Below are 24,943 nucleotides of genomic sequence, written 5' to 3' on the forward strand. Positions count from 1 at the left end.
TACTGTAGGTGGTATGCTGTGTTTTTTTAGTCGCAAGTTGTTTGGTGTTGATCTATCCTTGATGATTTTCTTCTGTATGTTTATATAGAAATAGTATAGCTTTATATAGTGTTACCTAGGGGGTTTGGGTTATATAACCTATAATAACTTTGTTTTCCAGCAGGGTGACTTAACATTATGTTTTTATTGTTGAAGTACCATTTTAAGGTTTCCCATTGTGTGTCGCTCTTTCAGCAGGCCGTCCTGCGAAAATAATAGGGGACGAATCTGGTAATAATAATGATCTTATATAATGTCTTTTTAATTCATGATCCTGTCTTGGTGGCAATTTAGCTGTTACAATTGTAGGCGAGTTAAGTGTGTCTTATCATTGTCAGTTTACAGCACCTAGCTACAGCTGGTTTGGGTACAGTTGGATGATAAAGCAGAGCTGAAGTTGAAAGTGCAACTTAGAAAATGAACATATCGGATGTATCAAACCTCCAAACAGCTAACAACCTGAACTTATTGGATATAATTATTACTTAAAAGTGCAATAGAAATGTTGACTGTGGTGTATATATATTAGATAAACATGACTGCTTAGGCAGGATTCAGTGCAAAACAGTGACAGTTCTTGTCCTACATGGCAGCAGGGGCATGGCTTGATCGTTGAAGTTCTCTGACCTAAACATTTGGTAAGCAGGCCTGCAGAGGGATCTTCAAGGACAAGAACTGAAGATCAGGTCATGTTACACTTCGTAAAAAGCCATTTACATCTAATCAAACCAGTTTGCCCAGAATGGTGTGCAGGAAGTCATGTGCTGGGTGTCTGTGGAGAGAGAGAGAGAGGGGGGTGTGCCTAGAGTGGCAGAAACAGGAGGAACAGTTATATGATAAGATGCAGCTTTGAATTTCTCTTGCTGACGAGTTATTTTGTTTCTGTGAACTTTGAAGAGTTCTGCATGGATTATAGCACAGGAAAATACTTGCTGAAGAAAAGGATGAGCTGCGTTTTCATTACTTACTACAGGTAATGTGTTTGTGTCCTCCATGTGATTTTGTATTAGTTCAAGTGAAAAGCAGAAGGGTTGTATTTTATCTTTACCATTCACCAGTCTTAAAAAAAGAAGAAAGCCAACTTTCTTTGTTTAAATACAACTTACAACTTTGTAGGTTTTTCCTTGCACTGTTGATTTTGTTTTGCATGCGGTGTGAGCAGGACAAGTGCTATTTGACTAAACCATATCTGACAGGAGATAAGCATGTCTTTTTGACCATGCCACAGTTGTACCAGGTCTCTTTACCTTAGTGAATAATCAAACTACTAAAGTGTGTTCCAGAAGTTAGCAGGCATAAGGACATTTTTACCTGATTATCTCTGCAAATCGCATACAGTTCACATGTGTGCTATCTGTGCTCTTTGTTTGGATACAGGTATGTAATATTGTAAGACCAACTGAATCTTGTAGCTTTTGTCACAAACTTTTTAAAAACAACTTCAGAAGGTTTGGAAATGCTCTGTAATTTTTGCCAAAGCTCTAAATCGACATTTATACAAGTGGATCTACTTACTGGTTTACCTCAAAACGAGGTCAATCCAGGACTAAAACATAGGTTTTACTGTACTGATAACATTAAAGATGGCTTCGTTCTTAAGTGTTCCAGTAAGCCAGGACAGTTTGAAGTGAGGCATGAACAGCACTAGGACCCTCAAACTGAAATGGCTACATTTAATTTAGTCATCATTCATTGTATTATTTACACCTGCTTTTCCTACTGTGAGATGTTAAAATGATTTACTAATGCTAAATTAGTATTTATGACTCTGGCTGTGATATTGATACACTTTGACTTTTTGCCAGTGTGCCATGCTGTTTTTTCTTTCTATCTATCTGTATTACCACTTCCATCTCCTGGAAACTGAGAAAGGTTTCAACTCCTATTAGGGCTACAATTAAGTATTATTTTCATGGTCAATTAATCCATTTACTTTTTTTTAATTAATCTATTGTTTACAGTAGTCCTCAAATGTCGGAGAAAGTCAAAAATGCCTGTCACAAGTTCGAAAAGCCCAAGTTGACATTTTTTAATAATTTGTTAAAAAATGTAACACAGCAAAACCCAAACCCAAAGGTATTCAGTTTTAACTGTTGAAAAACCAACACAGCAGCAAGTCATCACATCAGAGAAACTTAAAAATCTGTGGAATTTTTGTGTTGTTTTTAATAATTGTCATTTTATGTTGATGGCGTAAAGTGACCAATCATCTTCAGCAGTAACTCATTTACCTTCACCTGGTTGACACCAGACCCTTCTCAATTGTAAGTGAGAGTGGGTCTGGGCAAGGTTAATTCGTAGCTCATGTCCAAAGGATCGTCACCAACGGAAGCCACTCAAATGCCTCTGGGCGCATTGGATAGTCCTTCAACCAATCAGACCAATGATCCGGGTGACGTAGCAGCGACAGCGGCATCAGCGGGTTGCTACGCTTCGGTAGCCGTCATGTTGAATGTAAACAAAAAGCTGCTCGCAGTCGCTGAGCTATCGTCATTGTGTAAAGCCCGCCTCAACGGTTGTGATTGGTGCCTCAATTTGGAAAAATTGGAAATGGGCTTGAATGGGCTCTTGGCCAGACTAATGCTGTGTTCATGCCACCTGGGAATAACAGAGATGCATGGCGAAAGAAACGTCTATATTTCAGCGGATAATTTTTTTTGGGGTACATCAACTAGCCAGCCCGAACAATTAAAGGGTCCTTGTTTAAAACGTCACGTTTTTAACATTTTTAACATTCACTAGTAGCCGAATCCAGAGTTATTAAACTAGGTATGACGAACGCGCATAATGGACGCGAGCAGACCCGCGGACTGCGCCCGCCCGCTCACATGACTGTTCTCCCAAGGTCCTGTAGCTGTAATAATGGATATAGCTAATGGTTGTAATTCACCATGTGTTCTATTAATATATCCATGGTATTATCTTATGATACACCCGAGGGATGTATGTATGTTGTAAAGCCTGTAACGTGGATGTAACGTCATGTATGATGTAGGATGTATTAAGAGAACGATAATACCATAATTAGCTATATACCTACATAACGTTACGACAGACATAGCTAGTGATTACATCGCCTTGGTTCTCTCTTATGATACATCCGAAGGCTGTATGCTGTAATGCTTGTAACGTAGATGAGGGATGAAGCCATGGATGAGCCCTGTTTACGAAACTACAGGCTAACCTTAATAGCTAGCACTAGCTAGTAGCTAGTAGCACGACATAATGATTAAATCTCCTTGGTTGTCTAAATACATCCATCGTTTATTTAGATAAGCATGTAAACGTTCAGGAACAACGAAAACACAATGTTTAACGTTAGTGAATATTGAATAAATATTTTAGACAATAAAACGGCAAGTTCATGAGTTCGCCACTTGTAAGAAACACGAGAGAGGAGCTCATGAACAAGCTTGTTGCTACCGGTTGCTATGACAACACAACCAAACTGTTGCTGGTGCGCATGTCCATCGTGACGTCATGGGCCAGTCAAACGCGGAAGAGCCGAGCTCCATGTTTGCTTTATGCGCTTTTGAGCACTCCATTGGAATGTACGGGGCTTCCCGCCGAACACTGTATCCAGTTCTCTTAATACATCCATGGTTCACATGGGTCGGGATGCGTGTTCTTCTTCTTCTGTTATATTGGCGTTTGGCATAACAACTTGTTGCATGATTGCCACCAACGGTTGGCCGTAGCCTAGAGCATCAGGTGTGTGAAAACATGGAGGCCACAATAACAAAAGATTTGCTGCTGTTTTCTTATACGAGCATAGAAACAGCACATGGACAGGTGTTTGTGTTATCTGCAGGACAACGGACGGGAAAGGACACGGATAAGGTGTTGTTTTTTTATACATGGGCCTATTTATGAATAATTTGAAACATGTTGTTTCTTGGCAATGGCATTTGTCCACAATAAACAGTTTATTGTCATTGAAATATGTTCAGTGAACCAAAGTCACCTACATCAAACGTCAGTTGTCAACAACGCGTCACCAACTGGGAAACTCGGTTAGCAAAATCTAGCCCGAGTTTTCCACCTCTAATTCCCACAGGAAGTGACGTGAATAATGACGTTTTCACTTGGAATTTTTTTTTTTTCAATGTCTATGAATGCAGTACATGCAGTACATGCAAAATTGTCACATGGAGCTTTAAATGCCATCATGTAACAGCAAGCTAGTCTGAATTCTGTAGTTGCTATTCACTTCTGCTACTCACGTTAACCAAATCCAGACAGAAATCCTCTTGTGAAGTGGTGGAATGTTACTAAGTACATTTATTCAAATACTGTACTTAAGTACACATTGGAGGTACTTGTACTTTATTTGAGTCTTTTCTTTTGATGCCACTTTCTACTTCTACTCCACTACATTTCAGAGGAAAATATTGTACTTTTTATTCCACTACATTAATCTTGACAGCTATAGTTACTAGTTACTTTACAAATTAAGATTTTGTTCATACAAAACACATGTAGATTACAAAATACAAGGCTTTATTATAATTCAAACTACCCAACAATATAGGCCTACACGTCCAGGTGAAATGATTTGCCGACAAAACACTTAGTTGATTGACATAACTGTTTTGATCGTTTCCAGTTTCTGCACCAGCATTTTTAGGCCTTTATTTACATAGGACAGCTGAAGACTTGAAAGGGGAGAGAAAGGGGGAATGACATGCAGCAAAGGGCCGCAGGTTAGAGTCTGCGTCGAGGAGCAAACTTCTATGTTTAGGCGCCTGCTCTACCAGGTGAGCTACCCAGGTGTCCTCAATACTTTAATTACATTTTCCTGATGAAATTTAAATACTTTTACTTAACGTTTTCAATGCAGGGTTTTTTCTTGTAACAGAGTGTTTTTACAGTGCGGTATTAGTACTTTTACTTAAGTAAAGGGTCTAAATACTTCCACCACTTGCTGATATTGGTGCTGCCCTATGGCTGAACCTCCAATATGGCTGCCAATGGGTCATCTTTATTTATACAGCACATTTAAAACAGCAAGTGGACCCAAAGTGCTTTACAACCAGGGCAGATGGGGTGAAGTACGCCTTGATACATAGATACAACAGAAGGCTACATACATAAAAAAGTACATAACAAACACAACATCATAAAACAACTTGCATGGTAAAACCAACGTCAAAAAAGAACAAAGTTAAAAGAGTGAATTAAATCAGCAATAGCTCAAAAGCAGTATAGGGAATAAAAGGACCGACCAGGAGGTGGCTTGACAGAAGCCAGGCAGCCTCAGACATCGCTAAAAGCAAGGTGGATAAAATGGGTCTTTGAACTAGATTTGAAGTTTTCAGTCGTAGAACATGCCTTACTATTGGACGGGAGGCTGTTCCAAAGCTGGGAGCAGACAGAGAACGCACGATCCCCTTTGGTTTTGCAGCACGAGTGAGGGAAGAGGAGAAGCTGTTATGTGCCTTCAAACTTCTATAATCTACAGTATTGTCCCATTACATGGTTTGTCTTCCTGTGTTGCAGAGGTATGTAAAGGCCACATGGAGTTTGAGAGTAATGGTTCCACTGATGGACTATCCAGCCCCGGCGGGGCTGCTGTCAGCTGCTGACGACCTGAGTATGCCGTTCTCCAACACGGTCAAGTACTGCATCCTGGGAATCTCGGTCACTCTTCTTCTGCTGGCGCTGGGCATTTTGGCATGGCAGGCCTTCAGATGTTGCACACAGACACACACCACATACGCCCGGCAAGATACTGGTGAGTAGATTAGATTACAATACCAAACAGTACAGCACATATTGCTGATGCTGGGTGTCTGCAGGGAAAGTAAATAACCTAATGCAAACTTGTCTGGTTGGTACTGCAGTGAACAGTGAGCTGCTGTACTTAGAAGAAAAGTCACGAACAGCAGGAATCGTCTCAGGAGCTCCAAGTACTAGGGTAAGAGAAAATGGAAGTACGGATAAAACAAACAATTTAATTTAAACTTATTTTCTTATGACCTTATATTATACATACTGTATATGTGGCCACATTATTGTATCAGGTGGCCCAGAGTTAAAAGCAGTAACCATGCTGTACAATTTTAACAATGACCAGATTTCTTAACAAATCTATAGATGTCTGAGGTTCTAGGGCTTTGTGTGGTTAAAGCTGCCTACACATGATAGGCGACAAAAGCACTTTGCACCGGCCAATCCATTGATTTCCTATGGGGAAGGGCGGTGGCGCACAACTATGCGCTGCGCTACCCCTGGCGTCGGGCACCGCTCGTATTTGCCATTCAGATTATTTAAACTTCAACCTAGTTGCAACCAGTGAGATAATAGTCTGTCGTTACCTAGCAATGGGGAAATAGCTTCCTTGCCACCCTTGATGACAAATACCTGCTCTGCACTTTGCTCTCTGCGCTTTGCACTGCGCCCTACCTAGCGGTGCGCAAATCGCTTATCATGTGTAAGCGGCTTAAAGCTATAGTGCGTAGTTAAAGAATTATGGACAATTTGCAAAACAAACCTGTATTAACTATGGTAGAGAAGATACCTAACCCTATGTGAAAGTATTTAGAGAAATGCAGAACATTTTCAGGTATGACAGCTGCAAACAAAACTAAGAATCAAGTTTAGCAGCCCTATTATTATAGCTGCAAGATGACTCCAGTTGGGTGAGGTATCTATATTGATCTACTACATGTGAACTGTGTTTGACAACCTTCCTATCACCTGACTCATGTTAGTAATGGTCCTGCTGAGTGTAAAAATCACTTGTAGATTTTACTGTTAGGACAGGGTAAATGTTGGACTTAGGGGGAAAATAGAGTTGGACGAAAACTGGACTGCACTGCCATCAGGCTGAGGTTTAGGGCTAAATTCTGGGTAGAGAAAATAATAGGAGAACTTTTCAACATAACACAACTATAATCTACAGCCTTATAAAAACACCATGAACACTTCTTTGATGCAGCGTAAATACCATTTTGACATTATAAGTTCCTCAAATGTTTTATTTATCGATACTTTTAAAATGTTATGTTTATTTGTAAAAGATTACATTATATTGTTAGGTATTCCTGTTATTTTGCTCAGACCCTGTAGTCTGTGGAGATGCTCCAAATAGACAACCTTGTCTATGTACATAAAGATTAAGATGAACTTGTTTAAACAAAGGAGAGTTGGGACTTGTCCCAAGTCAAATAAAAGCTGGAGGTGCTGTAGTTGTAAATAAAAACACTACTAATAGAAATGGTGTCCATGTCTGCATGCTCCCCAGGTGGAGGAAGTCAGTACAGAGGTCCACAGGCTGAGTCGCTGTCTGTCTCAAACCTCGTTTCCCTCCTCAGGATCCAGCCAGGCAGACAGAGATATGGGAGAGCAGGCCAACATTAAAAATGTGGTACATTACTGTTTAATCCTGTTGTCATGTGACAATCTGCCAACAATTGTCTTTCTGTTTATTCTCTTCATCTATTGGCTTATGAACTCCTTATCTTCAAAAGCACTCAAGGCTCCCTTACAACTATATTTTACTCAGTTAGTATCGACCATAAAAATGTCGGCAACCTATATCTGACTCATTGTTTTGTAAGGGAGGTATATGTAGTTTTTGGAGTATGCTGTACTGCAAGATTTCCATCAAGCTAAACTCTAACATTAGCATGTTTACAATGACAATACTAAGATGCTAATGTTCAGCAGGTAATAATTACCAGGTTCACCATCTCAGCTTGTGCCTCTCCGGGAACCATCGCCTTATCGTGGTGGAGAGTTTGTGTGTCCCTATGAACCTGAGGGCTGTGTTGTCTGGAGCTTGTGCTCCTGGTAGGGTCTCCCTTGGCAAAGTGGTTTCAGGTGAGGGGCCAGACAAAGAATGGTTCATAAACCCCTATGAGTCATCGAGGAAGATGTGAAGTTACCTTGCCCGGAGGAAGCCCGGGCAAGCCCCCGGCTGAGCGCCGCTACGCCGAGTTCACCCCGGTGGACCAGAGGGTCGCCTCCCTACGCCTGCGGGTTGTGGGGGGGAAAACTCTGACTGTTGTTTGTGCATATGCACTAAACAAAAGCTCGGAGTATTCGGCATTCTTGGAGACCTTGAATGGAGTCCTGCATGGGACTCGATAGTTCTGCTGGGGGACTGGGGGCAATGATGGAGACACATGGAGAGGCGTGACTGGGAGGAATGGCCTCCCTGATCTAAATCCGAGTGGTTGTTTGTGTCTATAACGAACGCCATGTTTGAACATAGGGATGCTCATAAGTGTACTTGGTACCAGAGCACCCTAGGCACTAGTGCATCCCTGTGGAAGCTGGGGGCATTGAATCCGAGTGGACAATGTTCAAAGTTTCCATTGCTGAAGCTCCGGCAAGGAGCTGTGGTTTTAGGGTCTTAGGTGCCTCAAGGGGCGGTAACCCATGGACACCGGTGGTCAGGGAAGCTGTCCGACTGAAGAAGGAGTCTTTCCGAGATATGTTATCCTGGAGGACACCAGAGGCAGTTGCAGGGTACCGAATGGCCCGAAGAGCTGCAGCCACTGCTGTGAAAGAGGCAAAGCAGCGGGTGTGGGAGAAGTTTGGAGAAGACATGGAGAAGGACTTTCGGTCGGCACAAAGGTGCTTCTGGAAAAACGTTCGCCACCTCAGGAGGGGGAAGCGGGGAACCATCCAAGCTGTGTACAGTAAGGATGGGACGCTGTTGACCTCAACTGAGGAGGTAATAGGGCGGTGGAAGGAGCACTTTGAGGAACTCCTAAATCCAACTAATACGCCCTCTATTTCAGAGGCAGAGCTGGAGGATGATGGGGGATTGTCGTTAATTTCCCTGGTGGAAGTTGCTGAGGTAGTCAAACAACTCCACAGTGGCAAAGCCCCAGGGATTGATGAGATCCGTCCAGAAATGCTGAAAGCTCTGGGTGTGGAGGGGCTGTCTTGGTTAACACGCCTCTTCAACATTGCGTGGAAGTTTGGGACAGTACCTAAGGAGTGACAGACAGGGGTGGTGGTTCCCCTGTTCAAAAAGGGGGACCAGAGGGTGTGTGCCAATAACAAGGGTATCACACAGGGGTGCCTCCCTGGTAAAGTCTACTCCAAGGTGCTGGAAAGGAGGGTTCGGCCGATGGTCGAACTTCGGGTTGAAGAGGAACAATGCGGATTCCGTCCTGGTCGTGGAACAACGGACCAGCTCTTTACTCTCGCAAGGATCCTGGAGGGAGTCTGGGAGCACCTCTAAATCTGAGGCCATGTTCTCAGCAGGAAACCGATGGAGTGCCTTCTCCAGGTAGGGAATGAGTCCTTACCCCAAGTGAAGGAGTTCAAGTACCTTGGGGTCTTGTTCGCGAGTGAAGGGGACAATGGAATGGGAGATTGGTCGGAGAATTGGCGCAGCAGGTGTGGTATTACATTCAATTTATCGCACTGTTGTGACAAAAAGAGAGCTGAGCCAGAAGGCAAAGCTCTCGATCTACCAACGTCAATTTTCGTTCCTACCCTCACCTATGGTCATGAAGGCTGGGTCAGGACCGAAAGAACGAGATCCAGGGTACAAGTGGCCAAAATGAGTTTCCTCAGGAGGGTGGCTGGTGTCTCCCTTAGAGATAGGGTGAGAAGCTCAGTCATCCGTGAGGAGCTCGGAGTAGAGCCGCTACTCCTTTGCGTCGAAAGGAGACAGTTGAGGTGGTTTGGGCATCTGGTAAGGATGCCCCCTGGGCGCCTCCCTAGGGAGGTGTTCCAGGCACGTCCAGCTGGGAGGAGGCCTCAGGGAAGACCCAGGACTAGGTCTATATCTATATCTCCAATCTGGCCTGGGAATGCCTCGGGATCCCCCAGTTGGAGCTGGTTGATGTGGCCCGGGAAAGGGAAGTTTGTGGTCCCCTGAAGGAGCTGCTGCCCCCGCGACCCGACCCAAACAGAAAGTAAACCTGAGGCTGATGGAAATTTAATTAGCTTTGTATAAGTATTAAGTATTAGTCATAAAGTAAAGTGTTAGACAGATTCAAATTTTGGCCAGATGATGGCGCTGGACTAGAGAAAACGTAAAGGGATTACCAAAGCAGGATCCAGCCAGGCAGACAGAGATATGGGAGAGCAGGCCAACATTAGAAATGTGGTACATTACTGTTTAATCCTGTTGTCATGTGACAATCTGCCAACAATTGTCTTTCTGTTTATTCTCTTCATCTATTGGCTTATGAACTCTTTATCTTCAAAAGCACTCAAGGCTCCCTTACAACTATATTTTACTCAGTTAGTATCGACCATAAAAATGTAGGCAACCTATATCTGACTCATTGTTTTGTAAGGGAGGTATATGTAGTTTTTGGAGTATGCTGTACTGCAAGATTTCCATCAAGCTAAACTCTAACATTAGCATGTTTACAATGACAATACTAAGATGCTAATGTTCAGCAGGTAATAATTACCAGGTTCACCATCTCAGTTTGTGCCTCTCCGGGAACCATCGCCTTATCGTGGTGGAGAGGTTTGTGTGTCCCTATGAACCTGAGGGCTGTGTTGTCTGGAGCTTGTGGTCCTGGTAGGGTCTCCCTTGGCAAAGTGGTTTCAGGTGAGGGGCCAGACAAAGAATGGTTCATAAACCCCTATGAGTCATCGAGGAAGAGGTGAAGTTACCCTACCCGGAGGAAGCCCGGGGCCCCCGTCTGGAGCCAGGCCCAGATGGATGGCTCGTCAGCGAGCGCCTGGTGGCCGGGTTTGCCACAGAGCCCGGTTCGGCACAGCCCGAAAAAGCAACGTGGCACCTCCCTCTCCAACCCATGGGCCCACCACCTGTGGGAGGAACCGCTGGGGGCGGGTGCGCTGCCACACGGGTGGCAGTGAAGGTCAGGGGCCTAGACGGACCAGACCCGGACGGCAGAGGTTGGCTCTGGGGACGTGGAACGTCACCTCTCTGTGGGGGAAGGAGCCGGAACTTGTGCGGGAGGTGGAGCACTACCAATTAGATCTTGGTTCTGGAACCATACTCCTGGATAGGGGTTGGACTCTTTTCTTCTCCGGAGTTGCCCAGGGTGGTGGGGATACTCACAAGCCCACGGCTGAGTGCCGCTACGTTGGAGTTCACCCCGGTGGACGAGAGGGTCGCCTCCCTACGCCTGCGGGTTGTGGGGGGGAAAACTCTGACTGTTGTTTGTGCATATGCACCAAACAAAAGCTCGGAGTATTCGGCCTTCTTGGAGACCTTGAATGGAGTCCTGCATGGGGCTCCAGGGGGGGACTCCATAGTTCTGCTGGGGGACTTCAACGCACACGTGGGCAATGATGGAGACATGGAGAGGCGTGATTGGGAGGAACGGCCTCCCTGATCTAAATCCGAGTGGTTGTTTGTTGTTGGACTTCTGTGCTAGTCATGGATTGTCTATAACGAACACCATGTTCGAACATAGGGATGCTCATAAGTGTACTTGGTACCAGAGCACCCTAGGCCAAAGGTCAATGATCGATTTTATAATCGTTTCATCTGATCTATGTTTTGGAAGAGAGGGGCAGAGCTGTCAACTGGGTCAGGGGGTGGGGGACGACTCTGGACAGACCTGGTAAGCCCAAACTGGTAGTGTGGGTAAATTGGGAACGTCTGGAGGAGGCCCCTGTCCGACAGACTTTCAACTCACACCTCTGGCGGAGCTTTTCGTGCATCCCTGTGGAAGCTGGGGGGCATTGAATCCCGAGTGGACAATGTTCAAAAGTTTCCATTGCTGAAGCTGCGGCAAGGAGCTGTGGTTTTAGGGTCTTAGGTGCCTCAAGGGGCGGTAACCCACATGGACACCGGTGGTCAGGGAAGCTGTCCGACTGAAGAAGGAGTCTTTCCGGGATATGTTATCCCGGAGGACTCCAGAGGCAGTTGCAGCGTACCGAAGGGGCCGAAGAGCTGCAGCCTCTGCCATGAAAGAGGCAGAGCAGCGGGTGTGGGAGAAGTTCGGAGAAGACATGGAGAAGGACTTTCAGTCAGCACCAAGGTGCTTCTGGAAATCCGTTTGCCACCTCAGGAGGGGGAAGCGGGGACCGTCCACCATGCAAGCTGTGTACAGTAAGGATGGGACACTGTTGACCTCAACTGAGGAGGTAATAGGGCAGTGGAAGGAGCACTTTGAGGAACTCCTAAATCCAACTAAAACGCCCTCTATATCAGAGGCAGAGCTGGAGGATGATGGGGGGATTGTCGTCAATTTCCCTGGTGGAAGTCGCTGAGGTAGTCAAACAACTCCACAGTGGCAAAGCTCCAAGGACTGATGAGATCCATCCAGAAATGCTGAAAGCTCTGGGTGTAGAGGGGCTGTCTTGGTTGACACGCCTCTTCAACATTGCGTGGAAGTTTGGGACAGTACCTAAGGAGTGGCAGACAGGGGTGGTGGTTCCCCTGTTCAAAAAGGGGGACCAGAGGGTGTGTGCCAATAACAGGGGTATCACACTGGGGTCAGCCTCCCTGGTAAAGTCTACTCCAAGGTGCTGGAAAGGAGGGTTCGGCCGATGGTCGAACTTCGGGTTGAAGAGGAACAATGCGGATTCCGTCCTGGTCGTGGGAACAACGGACCCTCAGCTCTTTGGATCGTCTCGCAAGTGAGTCCTGGAGGGAGTCTGGGATGAGGATCAGACCTCTAAATCTGAGGCCATGGTTCTCAGCAGGAAACCGATGGAGTGCCTTCTCCAGGTAGGGAATGAGTCCTTACCCCAAGTGAAGGAGTTCAAGTACCTTGGGGTCTTGTTCGCGAGTGAGGGGACAATGGAACGGGAGATTGGTCGGAGAATCGGCGCAGCGGGTGTGGTATTACATTCAATTTATCGCACTGTTGTGACGAAAAAGAGAGCTGAGCCAGAAGGCAAAGCTCTCGATCTACCGGTCAATTTTCGTTCCTACCCTCACCTATGGTCATGAAGGCTGGGTCATGACCGAAAGAACGAGATCCAGGGTACAAGCGGCCAAAATGGGTTTCCTCAGGAGGGTGGCTGGTGTCTCCCTTAGAGATAGGGTGAGAAGCTCAGTCATCCGTGAGGAGCTCGGAGTAGAGCCGCTACTCCTTTGCGTCGAAAGGAGCCAGTTGAGGTGGTTTCGGGCATCTGGTAAGGATGCCCCCCTGGGCGCCTCCCTAGGGAGGTGTTCCAGGCACGTCCAGCTGGGAGGAGGCCTCGGGGAAGACCCAGGACTAGGTGGAGGGATTATATCTCCAACCTGGCCTGGGAACGCCTCGTGGATCCCCCAGTCAGAGCTGGTTAATGTGGCTCGGGAAAGGGAAGTTTGGGGTCCCCTGCTGGAGCTGCTGCCCCCGCGACCCGACCCCGGATAAGCGGACGAAGATGGATGGATGGACCATGTCAGTTTGTAGCATGCTAACATTTACTAATTATCACCAAACAGAAAGTAAACCTGAGGCTGATGGAAATGTCATTAGCTTTGTATAAGTACTAAGTATTAGTCATAAAGTAAAGTGTTAGACAGATTCAAATTTTGGCCAGATGATGGTGCTGGACTAGAGAAAACGTAAAGGGATTACCAAGGCATGAGCCAGTCACCATCCCGAACGACATACCAGCAATTCATTCTCCTGAACACCCAATGGACATAAGGCCCCCCACATGGAGCAAAGTGGTGAAGACGGTGAAGCAGGCGAGATCAGCATCAGCACCTGGGCCCAATGGTATCCCATATAGGCTCTACAAGAACATCCCCGGAGCCCTTAAATCAGTCCCTCACAGGATCTTGTGGGTGGCTTTTAGCTACTTTGGCGAACCAAACCACATCACAGGCTTGGTCAAGAGCTACTTTCAGGATCTACAGTTCTATGTTACATCTGAGAACAACACCACTACCTGGCAGCATCTGGAGATCGGCATCATGGCAGGCTGCACAATTTCCCCTCTAGCATTTGTCATGGCAATGGAGCTGATCATACGGGCATCGCTAAGGCGAACAGCTAACCATGGGACACACACCCAGGATTTATCAACCTGTAGTGGGCCTGCCTCAGCAGAGGGTGTATTGTGATAATTGGCCGAAACACCCTGTGATGCTGTGGTACACAACTGACGATGTGTCCCGCTAGTTAAGGCTTATAGCAGCGATCCTTCAAGAAATCTGAAGTGGTGCAAATGGAATTGAAATTGGAACATCTAGTCCTTTCAACAAACTTAAAACCAAAAATGCCAACGTCATGGTGGCACTAGAGGAAGAGTCAGGGAATAGATGCCGTACAATGGCCCTTTTTCCATAAATTTATTTACTATCACATTAAGGTGGTTTTTGAAAGTATTATTTCAGCAACTTATGTCTACCAGAGAGGTCAAGTTAGCTGTTAGTAAGCTAATGTTAGCTATGTGTTAGCAAGCTAAGGCACTTTTAAACGTAATACTGTATAGCTTCCTGATTTATCCACAGTACTCCCAGACTTCCAGCTGATGCCTCACGTCTTCTTATTGCCTGTATCCACTTTTGTCCTAAAGGTTCAGTTTGTTGGGTTCGGCAGCTTATTGAAACTTATTAAGGATTCTTGACGTTGTTGGCAGTGCATCCCACCACACAGCAGCTTTTAGGCATTTTTCCGTGGTTTGTTAGCAGAAGGAAATAAAAAGAAGGCACCTTAACGCAAAAAAGTCTGGTGATTCCGTCGGTATCGGACGTCGATGGGCGTAACAAAGTGGCCGTATTGGGAATGAGAACAGGCTGCACACCCTGCCACTGTTATTGGCTCAGGGTTACACACCCACGTGTTGGCGCCCACAAATGTCCCGCACACAGATACAGACAACGTCAAACACTTCTACTGGGTCATAAGTGATGATTGAGAGGGATACGTTTTGTATGATTGTATACATTTGATTTTTTTGGAAAATCCCACATATTATACCTTTTCAAGCAATATCAGCAGCGGTCTTTGGTGTCTTTCCTAACACAGCCTCTTTTACCAGGTCAATGGGTCTCTACGGTTTTCCATCTACTATGACCAGCTGCAGTCCCAGCTGGTGGTAACCATCCTGCAGGTGGAGGGGCTTCTGGAGCACAGCCAGATGCGTAGCCTCCAACCATTTGTTAATCTAAGACTCATGTGGGCAGGTTCAGAGGGAGTGGAATTGGATGACTGCACTGATGAGGAGGTAATAGTTACCACATACAAAACCATTGTATATGGTAACACAAACTACTGCATCTTCTTACAAGCGAAATATACATACTTTTCTTTTCTCCTTTTATGCTTTGCAGGCCCACTTTGTAAATACATGTCTTCAGGTTATTATTTAAAGCCTTGGAGCTGTACCTCTGTACTGTATAAAAGTGTTATGGATTACTGCTGTGTCCCTCTTAGGGCGAAGGGACTGCATCTGTCCTGTGGACAGTGCTGCAGGAGTGGCGGACTCGCATTGTAAAGGGCAGCTGTAACCCTTTATATGGAGACCAGTTCAGCTGTATTCTGCAAGAGGATAAGGAGCTTCATCACATCAACCTCAGGATGGAGGTCCTGCAGTACACAGACCCCGTTTCTCAGTATCTCTCAAATCATAGGACGTTATTTTGTCAGTTGAACAAATAAGACCTAAGCAGAGAGAAAGGAATGTTGTGTGATTCTGGAAGTAAACTGTCTGTCTGGCATCTGTCTGTGTGCATTTCAGGTGAGGGACTTTGATAAATTCTCCAGACACACAGTGTTAGGAGAGGTGAGGGTACCTCTAGGGCAGCTCAACATCTCCTACCATCTGGAGCTACAAGAAGATCTGAAGATACCCCAGAAGGTACAGTAATACATCATGTATTCAAACAGGAATGTTTTTCCTCATCTTACAGTTGAGGTGAATTAAAGAATGCCATTCTTACACATCCCATTATTAAGAAGAAGGTAATGTAGACTAGAGTATGTTAACATGATTATAAAACTGGAAGAAAGACTATTATGCCCTCAGTCAATTTAAGTTTTCTGAACTTATGTCAGTTTAGAACCAGGATGTACTGTATGTAGAATTTATTATCACCATAACTACAAAACTCTGGAACAAACAGAATAGGATTTAATATTGAATGGTTGAAGTGAAAACAATTACACATGTGAGACTGTCTACTCCTTGGCTTATTGTAAATAACCATACGTTTTTACTTTAACAACCATATTTTTTATATATTATAGACCAGAGATCTTCAACAGGGGGTCCTCATAATTACTGCAGGGGGCCCACCAAATTATTGTTGTTTATAAGTTTCCAAGAAAATTAAAATGTGTTACCATGAATCCAACATATTATTAGTAAATATACAGTATATCAGCCTATATGTGAAAAAACCCATTGATCATAAGTGCACTGGCAAGGTAGTCACTAAGATAGCCATCCACATATATTAACATTAACAACCTTAACACCTTAACAATTATTATTTTAATAGCTTAATATTCTATGCCAAAGGGTATTTATAAAGGCTTTAGGCCGTCCTACATGTTATTGTAGACCCAATTTAATATCCAACTTAATTTATATACAATGTAATACATTTTTTTGCGATGTAGTAGGGGGTCCTTGCTCAGTCTCTCTTTCAGTTAAGGAGTCCTTGGTTTAAAAAACATTGAAGACCCCTGCTATAGACACATTATGTGCTGAAGTGTCTTCCCACTTTCTGGATAGGATATTGTCGGAGAGGTGCTTCTGTCTTTGAAGATTCTTCCCACTTGTCAGAGGCTTGAGGTTGGACTGCTAAAGGTCAAAATGGGCCCCACTGAAATATGCTCAGAAGCAGGTAGATAACAAACACCTTAAAAAAAACGAAAAATAAAGCCATAAACATGCACCCGTCCTATATGTATAGTATAACATACAGTTTCTAATTTGCCTTCTCTGTGTTGTACCTGTTAGCCCTGTATGCCAGGATCAGTGTGCAGTGCAACCAGAGCAAGTTGAGGTACCAACAAACCTCTGCAGTGGCCCGCTGCCTGGTGACTGTCTTCAATGAGATCCTCATGTTCTCCCTGCCAGAATTTCCTCTGGAGCAGTGTAAAATATTGGTTTATGTGTATGAGACTCACACGACTAAGAAATCAACCAAACATCTGATTGGACAGTTGACTGTGGGGAAGGAGAAGCGTTCAGAAGACAAGCACTGGAGCTTAATGATGCGCTCAATCCGCCAGCCAATAGCAAAGTGGCATGGCCTACTGATCTGAATAACATCTCATGAATGCTCTCCTGCACTTCCTGGATGCCAAGCTGTTGTGCCTGTGTATCAGGCTGTAGAGGAATTTGCATCTGCTTAGCTGCAGACCCAAACATGGACTTCTCTCTCTCCTGACACCTCAATCAGGACAGCTAAGTGACTGCCCAACTGAAAATTTGGGTTACTCAGTCTACTTGTTCAATGACATCTCTTTTATCTCTTTTTAGCTTTAAATCTCATCACATTGACAAAGCTCTAAAGTACTGACATTTGCACTCATTATTTCTGATGAAAATCAATTTAGTTTTGCACCCACTACATGCAACTTTGTTGTTTGTGTTGTTGTTATATTTATATTTAAGATGTGCTGTTCTTTTGCTTTAAAAACTCAGTTTATTCTGCATTATTAAAGCTTTATGTTGCAACTCGTCGCATGTTCGGTAAATTGAGCAATGTACTGTAAATAAGAGTGTTAAATACGGTGGCCGCCAGGGGCAAACGCCCTGCAACTTAAGAAAACACATGCAAATAGACAAAACACAAGCAATTTAAGAATGCATTAGACAATACATGCGCAGCATTCAGCAAACGCTCTGCAAATACACACAACACAACCAAATACATAAACGCACTGCAAATAAAAAACGATGCAAAAAGAAAAGCACACAAACCCTGAAAAAAGAAGCAATGCAAAAAGAAAAACAACTTAATTCATTTGACAACACATGCGCAGCATTCAGCAAACACACTGCAAATACACACAACACAACCAAATACATAAACGTGCTGCAAAAAGAAAAGCACACATACCCAAATGCAACAAAAAAACGCAGCATTCAGATTACACAACGGAAGTTCTCCAGACCTCTAGAGGGAGCAGCTAAGTGGAACAGCTTGATTTTCGACCCCACGGGGAGAGAACACTCTGCCTTTTTATTAGAGTCGGGTATGGCTGCAGCTGGAGAACTCCCGTCTCATGCCTCCCGTCCCTCTCGACTATATATTAAATTAATATATATATATATATATATATATATATATACATACACATACACAGTCTATGCTCCCGTCTCATGCCATCCCGGCTGATGCCGTCCCCGAGCTTCAACTTTTCAAAATAAAAGCTTGCGTCTATTCCGCTATGTCTTTGTACTTTGGTGTTTTGGATGTTTTTGAACTAAACAGTACGGCAATCATGCTAATGAATACGATAACTTTTTCAGCAGATGTCTTAGTTACAAAACGATGGAGTTAGCAAAGCAGTTTTGTTGTTTATATGTGCAGATTTATTCAGTTTGATAAATCCCACGGTAAATTGGCTGGTTTACTAAACAGGGAGGGACTATAAATCCTGTCTGATTTTTGTTTTTTGTATTTCAAGAGTGAATTGCTCCACAATATGAATACATATTGATCACCTATTTTGTTGGCAACCGTTGTTGTATAATCACAATATTACACTTGAGGAGGCCTGTACTTCAGTAATGCGCCTTTCGGACCTCGAAATTAAACCCTCTCATGTAATATGGCTTAAACAAACGTCAGCGTTAAACACTGATGCAGTTTTAAATGTTTTATTACCACGAGTTTACAGACGTCTCTGCTGATTGAGGATCACCTGTGACCTGAGCCGAGACACACCCACCAAACTAAAGAAAACATCTCAAACATAGACTTAATATTTACAGTCTCTGATCTCAAAGCAGTTGCACACCGTTTCACAACTGGTGCACACCGTTCTGAGATTGAACGTGCTCTCTCTCTCTCTCTCTCTCTCTCTCTCTCTCTCTCTCTCTCTCTCTCTCTCTCTCTCTCGAAAATCAAGCTGTTCCACTTAGCTGCTCCCTCTAGAGGTCTGGAGAACTTCCGTTGTGTAATCTGGATGCTGTGTTTTTTTGTTGCATTTGTTTTCTGGGTTTGTGTGCTTTTCTTTTTGCATCGTTTTTTATTTGCAGTGCGTTTATCTATTTGGTTGTGTTGTGTGTATTTGCAACGCGTTTATGTATTTGGTTGTGTTGTGTGTATTTGCAGTGCGTTTATGTATTTGGTTGTGTTGTGTGTATTTGCAGTGCGTTTGCTGAATGCTGCGCATGTGTTGTCAAATGAATTAAGTTGTTTTTCGTTTTGCATCGCTTCTTTTTTCGGGGTTTGTGTGCTTTTCTTTTTGCATCATTTTTTATTTGCAGCTTGTTTATCTATTTGGTTGTGTTGTGTGTATTTGCAGAGCGTTTGCTGAATGCTGCATGTGTGTTGTCAAATGAATGAAGTTGTTTTTCTTAATTTGCTTGTGTTTTGTCTATTTGCACGTGTTTTCTTAAGTTGCAGGGCGTTTGCCTCTGTCGGCCACCGTAGTTAAATAATGACTTTTATTTAAGTCCAAAAATTATAAATTATCTTAGAAAAAGAAAGAAATTTCAACAGAAAACCAAGGATAAGTAGCCTCACTGTGGTAAAAGCAAAACACAATATTCATGCATTATGCAAGTAGCAACGCCCTCTTTTTCAGGAACGCCCTGCTCACACAGTTAGATTAACATCTCATTTTATGTGTTTATTTAGGTTTGGTCTGAAAGGTGTTTTTGCGTTTAGAGACTCTCTCACTGGGTGCACCCATAGTCTGTATACAAAAGGGTGCACCACAGTGATAGTGTTTTCCTGCATTTGTTTTTATTACTGGCCTCTGCTGCCATCTGTTGGTTTAACAGTTTATTTTGTTTGTGAAAGCAGAAAACCTACGTATTGTACTTTTGAACTCACCTTCACAAACCCTGTCGACTGGTCCTATTACACATCCATGCCTCCAACCTCTAGGGCCCTCCACTAACTGTTGCCTCATCTTGTCTTTGCTTTTTGGGTTTTTATCAAATCGTGTGTGTGTGTGTGTGTGTGTGTGTGTGTGTGTGTGTGTGTGTGTGTGTGTGTTCTTGTTTAACTATATTCGTGGGGTCCAAAAACTGGGAGTCCAGTATACTTGTGGGGTCTGGGTCTGGACAGCTTTGTGGGGCCAAAATGCTTTAAAGGGCTGTTTGAGGGTTAAGACTTGGTTTAGGGATATAATTAATCAATCAATTACAACTGTCGGGAGACGCAGTTCACGTATGTGATGGCAACAGGACGTAGTTTTGTCACATATAGGTCTTTAGTGCGCTTTCATAACTGCACTGTGAAACCAAAACTTTGCGGATCATATGCAAAGACATGAACCTCGGTCCAGACCTTGGTTCGGACTTTCAGGTGTGAAAGCCCCCTAAATCGATAACTTTTCAATTCTGGGATTGGTCCGGTGCTGCCGTAAGGTCCACCAGATCTCCCTCATTTTTGGCCAAATGTCCCTCACCTTCCGCTTTCTGTGTGTTGCCATTCTAAACTCGTTCGATTTATGAGGACTATGGTTAACTGCTCCTCAGATCTCTGCAGGGTAAATCCAGACAGAGTTTTCTGTTGCACAACTAAGACAACTTTTGAATGAGCACGTTCCACCAAAACAAATTCCTTCCCGAGGCTATTTTGCAGAGGCACTGTTATTGCGCCGCCCATGATGATTGTGATGGGTTTAAAGAAATGCCAATTAACCAGAACACGTTTTTCTCCACTCCCCAAATGCTGTGTGGACTAGCCAGCAGACCACTGCTGTTGCACTGCAACTTAGAAAAACACATGCAAATAGACCAAGTGTTTCCAGGGGACATGTTTAAGTGTGTGTGTCACCTAAAAGTGTCCCCTGGAAACACTTCTGTTGCATTATGGTCTATTTGCACGTGTTTTCTTAATGTGTTGTGGTCTATTTGCATGTGTTTTCTTAATTGTGTTGTGGGCTATTTGCATGTGTGTTCTTAATGTGTCGTGTTTTGGTCTATTTGCATGTGTTGTCTTAATGTGTTGTGTTTTGGTCTATTTGCATGTGTTGTCTTAATGTGTTGTGTTGTGGTCTATTTGCATGTGTTTTCTTAATGTGTTGTGTTTTGGTCTATTTGCATGTGTTGTCTTAATGTGTTGTGTTTTGGTCTATTTGCATGTGCAGCACTGTGGAGGAAGGTCTGGCAGGTGACCTTGATTCGGATAGCGGTCTCATACATCCATAGACAACATTAGCTAAGTCTTTGGCTAAGACAGCCAAGCAAACATGTCCTTTTGTTGCCTGTATGTGCCTACTGTGGGCAAAAAAGGGCCCCAACTGGGCAGCCCACTGTGGGCCCCATTACCATCGTGAAATGCGGGGCATGTGTGGGCCACCCATGTGGGGCCCAGTGGTGCAACAGTATGGGCTATGCCCCATATAGACACAGATATTAACACATTTTCCTCAGATGGCAAGTGTAAACAGAAAGTAGGTTGTAAACATTGCAAACAGAAACTCAAAACGTAGCCTACTCACCAAAATGAAACCCCATATTTGCTTGGCGTTAAGTGCTACTGATTTTTTGAGAAAAGCTGCTGTTTTCAAAGCGTACGAGTTGGTCCCTGAAGCTTATCGTCAGAAATTCAGGAGCTAGGAAAAAGTTGATAAGCTGACTAATGTGGAATTTGCTAGCCATTTGCAGGACCATTTTAACCACTTGTGTTCTGCTGCTGATGTTGATTATTTTGGGGATCACTGTGAGTTAGGAGTGTTGAAGCAGAGATGGGGACTCGAGTTTGAGATTCGGACTGGAGTTGCACTTAAAGAGTAATTCCTTTTTTTTTTCAACCTTGACCCTATTTTCCTCTGTTGACGATGGGAATAACAATCTTCCCAATTGGTCCAGTTTTAAGTGAGATGCTGTGACCTGCAGCCGCAGACCAGGCTGCAATGTAATCCTATAGGTCAAATTTGCATCGTCAATTACGTCTTCTAAAAGTGCTGTTTCTGCCACAGACATGCTCAGATTATTATTCTAAGTGTGTGACAACATTATGGAAAGGATCCCTACAGAGATATGCATTTTAAAAACCTCTTTAAGACCTTTTTGTTTAACCAGAAACAGCTCTGAGATTGCAAGCGCTAAAACCACCATTTAAAAAAACTAGAGTTGTGATTGTTGGAAAAGTGGTAAGATGTACCGAAACGGCTTTTCATAGTTTAATTTTGAATGAAGTGTATTTTACAAAGCTAAAATTACTGTTTATTTACATGGAATCAGGTGGCTCTAGCGAACGCAATTTCACGGATGTTTTAATGTTTAAAATAAGGATCTTACTCTAACAGAAAGGTCGACCTCCTTAGAAATCATGTTCATAATGTTGTATATAATGTTCAATAACTTACATTGTAGGTTGTTTAGCTGACTGCCGACAGCAGCGGTCTTGCTTTATACTGGACCAATGTCAAAGATTGTCAGTCACGTAGACACAAAAACATAGGAAAATAGGGTCCAGTTTGAAAAAAATCTAAGTTACCCTTTAGGTCGCGCACAATGACTGGAGACTTGACTTGAGACTTGTCCTCAAAAGACTTTAGACTCGACTCAGACTCAAAATGCAGGACTTGTGAACTATGTTTATTTTTAGGGAATGTCTGATGAGGGGAATGTTATTCCCCTCCCAGCATAACCTTTAACCTACCTTAACATATTTGCTGTCAGCGGCCACAAGTGAGAAAAATATTTTGACCACGCCAGCAGCTGCTGTGTCATTCATTATAAGCATGACTTTTAAAACTTCATGCAACAAGGCCCAAACAAAAGAAGCGCTGAATGTAAAATATGTGGACTCTAGCTCAAAGACTTGAGACTTGACTTGGACTAGCTCAGAGACTTGTGAGCATCTCTGTGTTAGGAGATTTAAAAAGACTGTTCCTTAGCATGTAGCAACATATATGAGTGAACAGAAAGCAACCACTGTACTTAAAGTGGGATTCAAAGAGTTAGCAGATGATGCAGCAGATCTGTTAGGAATTGTTGCCATTGACTTCCGACTCGCAGGGACGTCATCATCATGACAGCTGCCATATGGCACAGGGACGCATTGTTACAGCTGGACTGTGCGATCTCCCACCACACAGTGATAAGCCAGAGCGCTTGGAGAGGTTAGGGTGTCTTGTTGCAATACTTAGGCAACAGCTCCACCCCTGTGGTTAAATCGGGTATGTTGATCTGTAAAAGCAGAGCCCACTGTGTGAGGCTCATATGCTGTATGTGAATACACGGATCTTAAGTCACAGAATGACTAGCGGCCTTATTCATTCAGCGTGTTACGCTTAACGGCAGTCAGCTTTCCAGCGCTGATGTGTAGAGAAAGGCTCAGACACCACCTCTGCCTCTCGTGTTAACCTACCCTCAGACAAGTTTTTAAAGCGTATGTTGCAGCCTTTATCGTCATGCGACAAAGACTCTGAAGAGAGATGGGTTTTGCACATCCCTTAGTAAAGTGTTTGTTGGGGATCAGACGACAGAAACCTGCTGTGTGTTCTCTAGCACCTTTATGGGATTTAATCTAAGGTGACCAGATTTCTGAGACAAAATCCGGGGACATTTTCAGCTCAGAAGCATAAATACCTCCAAAATAGACCTGTTTTAAAAAACATTACCTGTAATGTTTTTATTTTTGTAAAACTTAAAACGGGGACCCGGCCCCAGGGGCATCACTAGACCTAGAGCTGCACTGGGGCACAAACCCACCGAGGGGGGTCCATGGGCATGCTCCCCTGTAAGAAAATGTTGTCTATTTTAACGTTTAAATGCATCAATCTCAGTGGCGGTTTTTGGCCCGGGACGGCATTTTTTCATGACACATGGGGGGTGGCACGAGCACTTAAAAAAAAAAAAATCCTCAAGCGGTTTTCTACTGTATTATCTATCATTTCACCGTGTGGGGAATTGGCAAATTGGCACCCCTGCTTGCTGAGAAGATGCCGTGGATGGAACGGTCCGGACAAGTGGGGGAACGGGGGATGATAAGGATCTATCGGAGATCTACCCCAACTTTTGGACTGCTCTCAGGATTGCACTTACTCTGCCAGTCACTGTGGCTCAAGATAGGAGCTTTTCAAAGCTAAAGTTGATCAAGTCATACCTGAGGTCAACCATGTCCCAGGAACGGCTCACTGGCCTTTGCGTCAGTATCAATCATTCAATAGGGGAACAGATTTCATATGGTAACATCATTGATGATTTTGCATCAAGGAAGGCCAGAAAGGTCAGGTTTTAGTTTAGTTATTTATTTTATATTTTATATGTATATTATTCTACACTATAATATAGTAATTTTGCTAAATTCTGCAAAGGTTAGACTTGATTATTCTTATCTATGGATGGAAATATTTGTGCTGTACCCTGAACTATTTTGCACTTCAGAATTTTAACCATGCACACACAGGTTGAATAGTTTTTTCTTCATATTTTTGCATTAATGTCACTAGGAAGCACAACAGTAGAAATATATATTCATATTTGTAAGTGGGATATATATAGGTAAGTGGGATTGTCTGGAATCTGACAATATAATAACCATTATGGTAACTAATTTTACAAAAATGTCTGTGCTGACATAAATAGTTTACATGAGAATACATTATACTTTTGGCCCAAAGTTGGAGACCATGTAGAAATTTTGTTGCAATTTCAAAACCGGATTACCTGGAAACCGCTTATTGTACCGATGCATGTGTTGAGTGAAGAGTTTGAGATATTTCACAGGGAGTAATGGGTGTGCAGAGATGTATGCAGAATGCAAATATGATAACATTTCATATAAGTTCAATGTTAATTTTCTCGCAAACCATTTGTCACAGCAACTGGTGCTAATATCATTGGAAAGCTTAGATTCTGGTTGAGGTGGTTGTGCCAGACTCACGCCTTTGGCTGAGTCTCTATCTGTCAGAGG

At 43.6% G+C, this 24,943-nt stretch overlaps 1 protein-coding gene across 3 annotated transcripts; it reads left to right on the plus strand.

Moving 5' to 3' along the window:
- Positions 1 to 846: 846 nt before the first annotated feature.
- syt19 (synaptotagmin XIX) lies at positions 847 to 19,423 on the plus strand. Of its 3 annotated transcripts, none has more exons than XM_078257778.1 (9): positions 847 to 1,012; positions 5,539 to 5,773; positions 5,883 to 5,956; positions 7,286 to 7,408; positions 14,920 to 15,105; positions 15,315 to 15,464; positions 15,619 to 15,738; positions 16,618 to 16,729; positions 16,846 to 19,423. In XM_078257778.1, the coding sequence occupies exons 2-9, from the start codon at positions 5,572 to 5,574 to the stop codon at positions 17,151 to 17,153; spliced, it is 1,275 nt and encodes a 424-aa protein (XP_078113904.1). In that variant the 5' UTR covers positions 847 to 1,012; positions 5,539 to 5,571; the 3' UTR covers positions 17,154 to 19,423. The 3 variants fall into 3 exon arrangements, with proteins under 3 accessions (XP_078113904.1, XP_078113907.1, XP_078113906.1); XM_078257780.1 differs by lacking the exon at positions 847 to 1,012 and adding an exon at positions 1,280 to 1,416; XM_078257781.1 differs by lacking the exon at positions 7,286 to 7,408.
- Positions 19,424 to 24,943: the final 5,520 nt, after the last annotated feature.

Source organism: Sander vitreus, chromosome 8 (assembly GCF_031162955.1).
Source record: "Sander vitreus isolate 19-12246 chromosome 8, sanVit1, whole genome shotgun sequence".
In the NCBI taxonomy this organism is placed as follows: domain Eukaryota; kingdom Metazoa; phylum Chordata; class Actinopteri; order Perciformes; family Percidae; genus Sander; species Sander vitreus.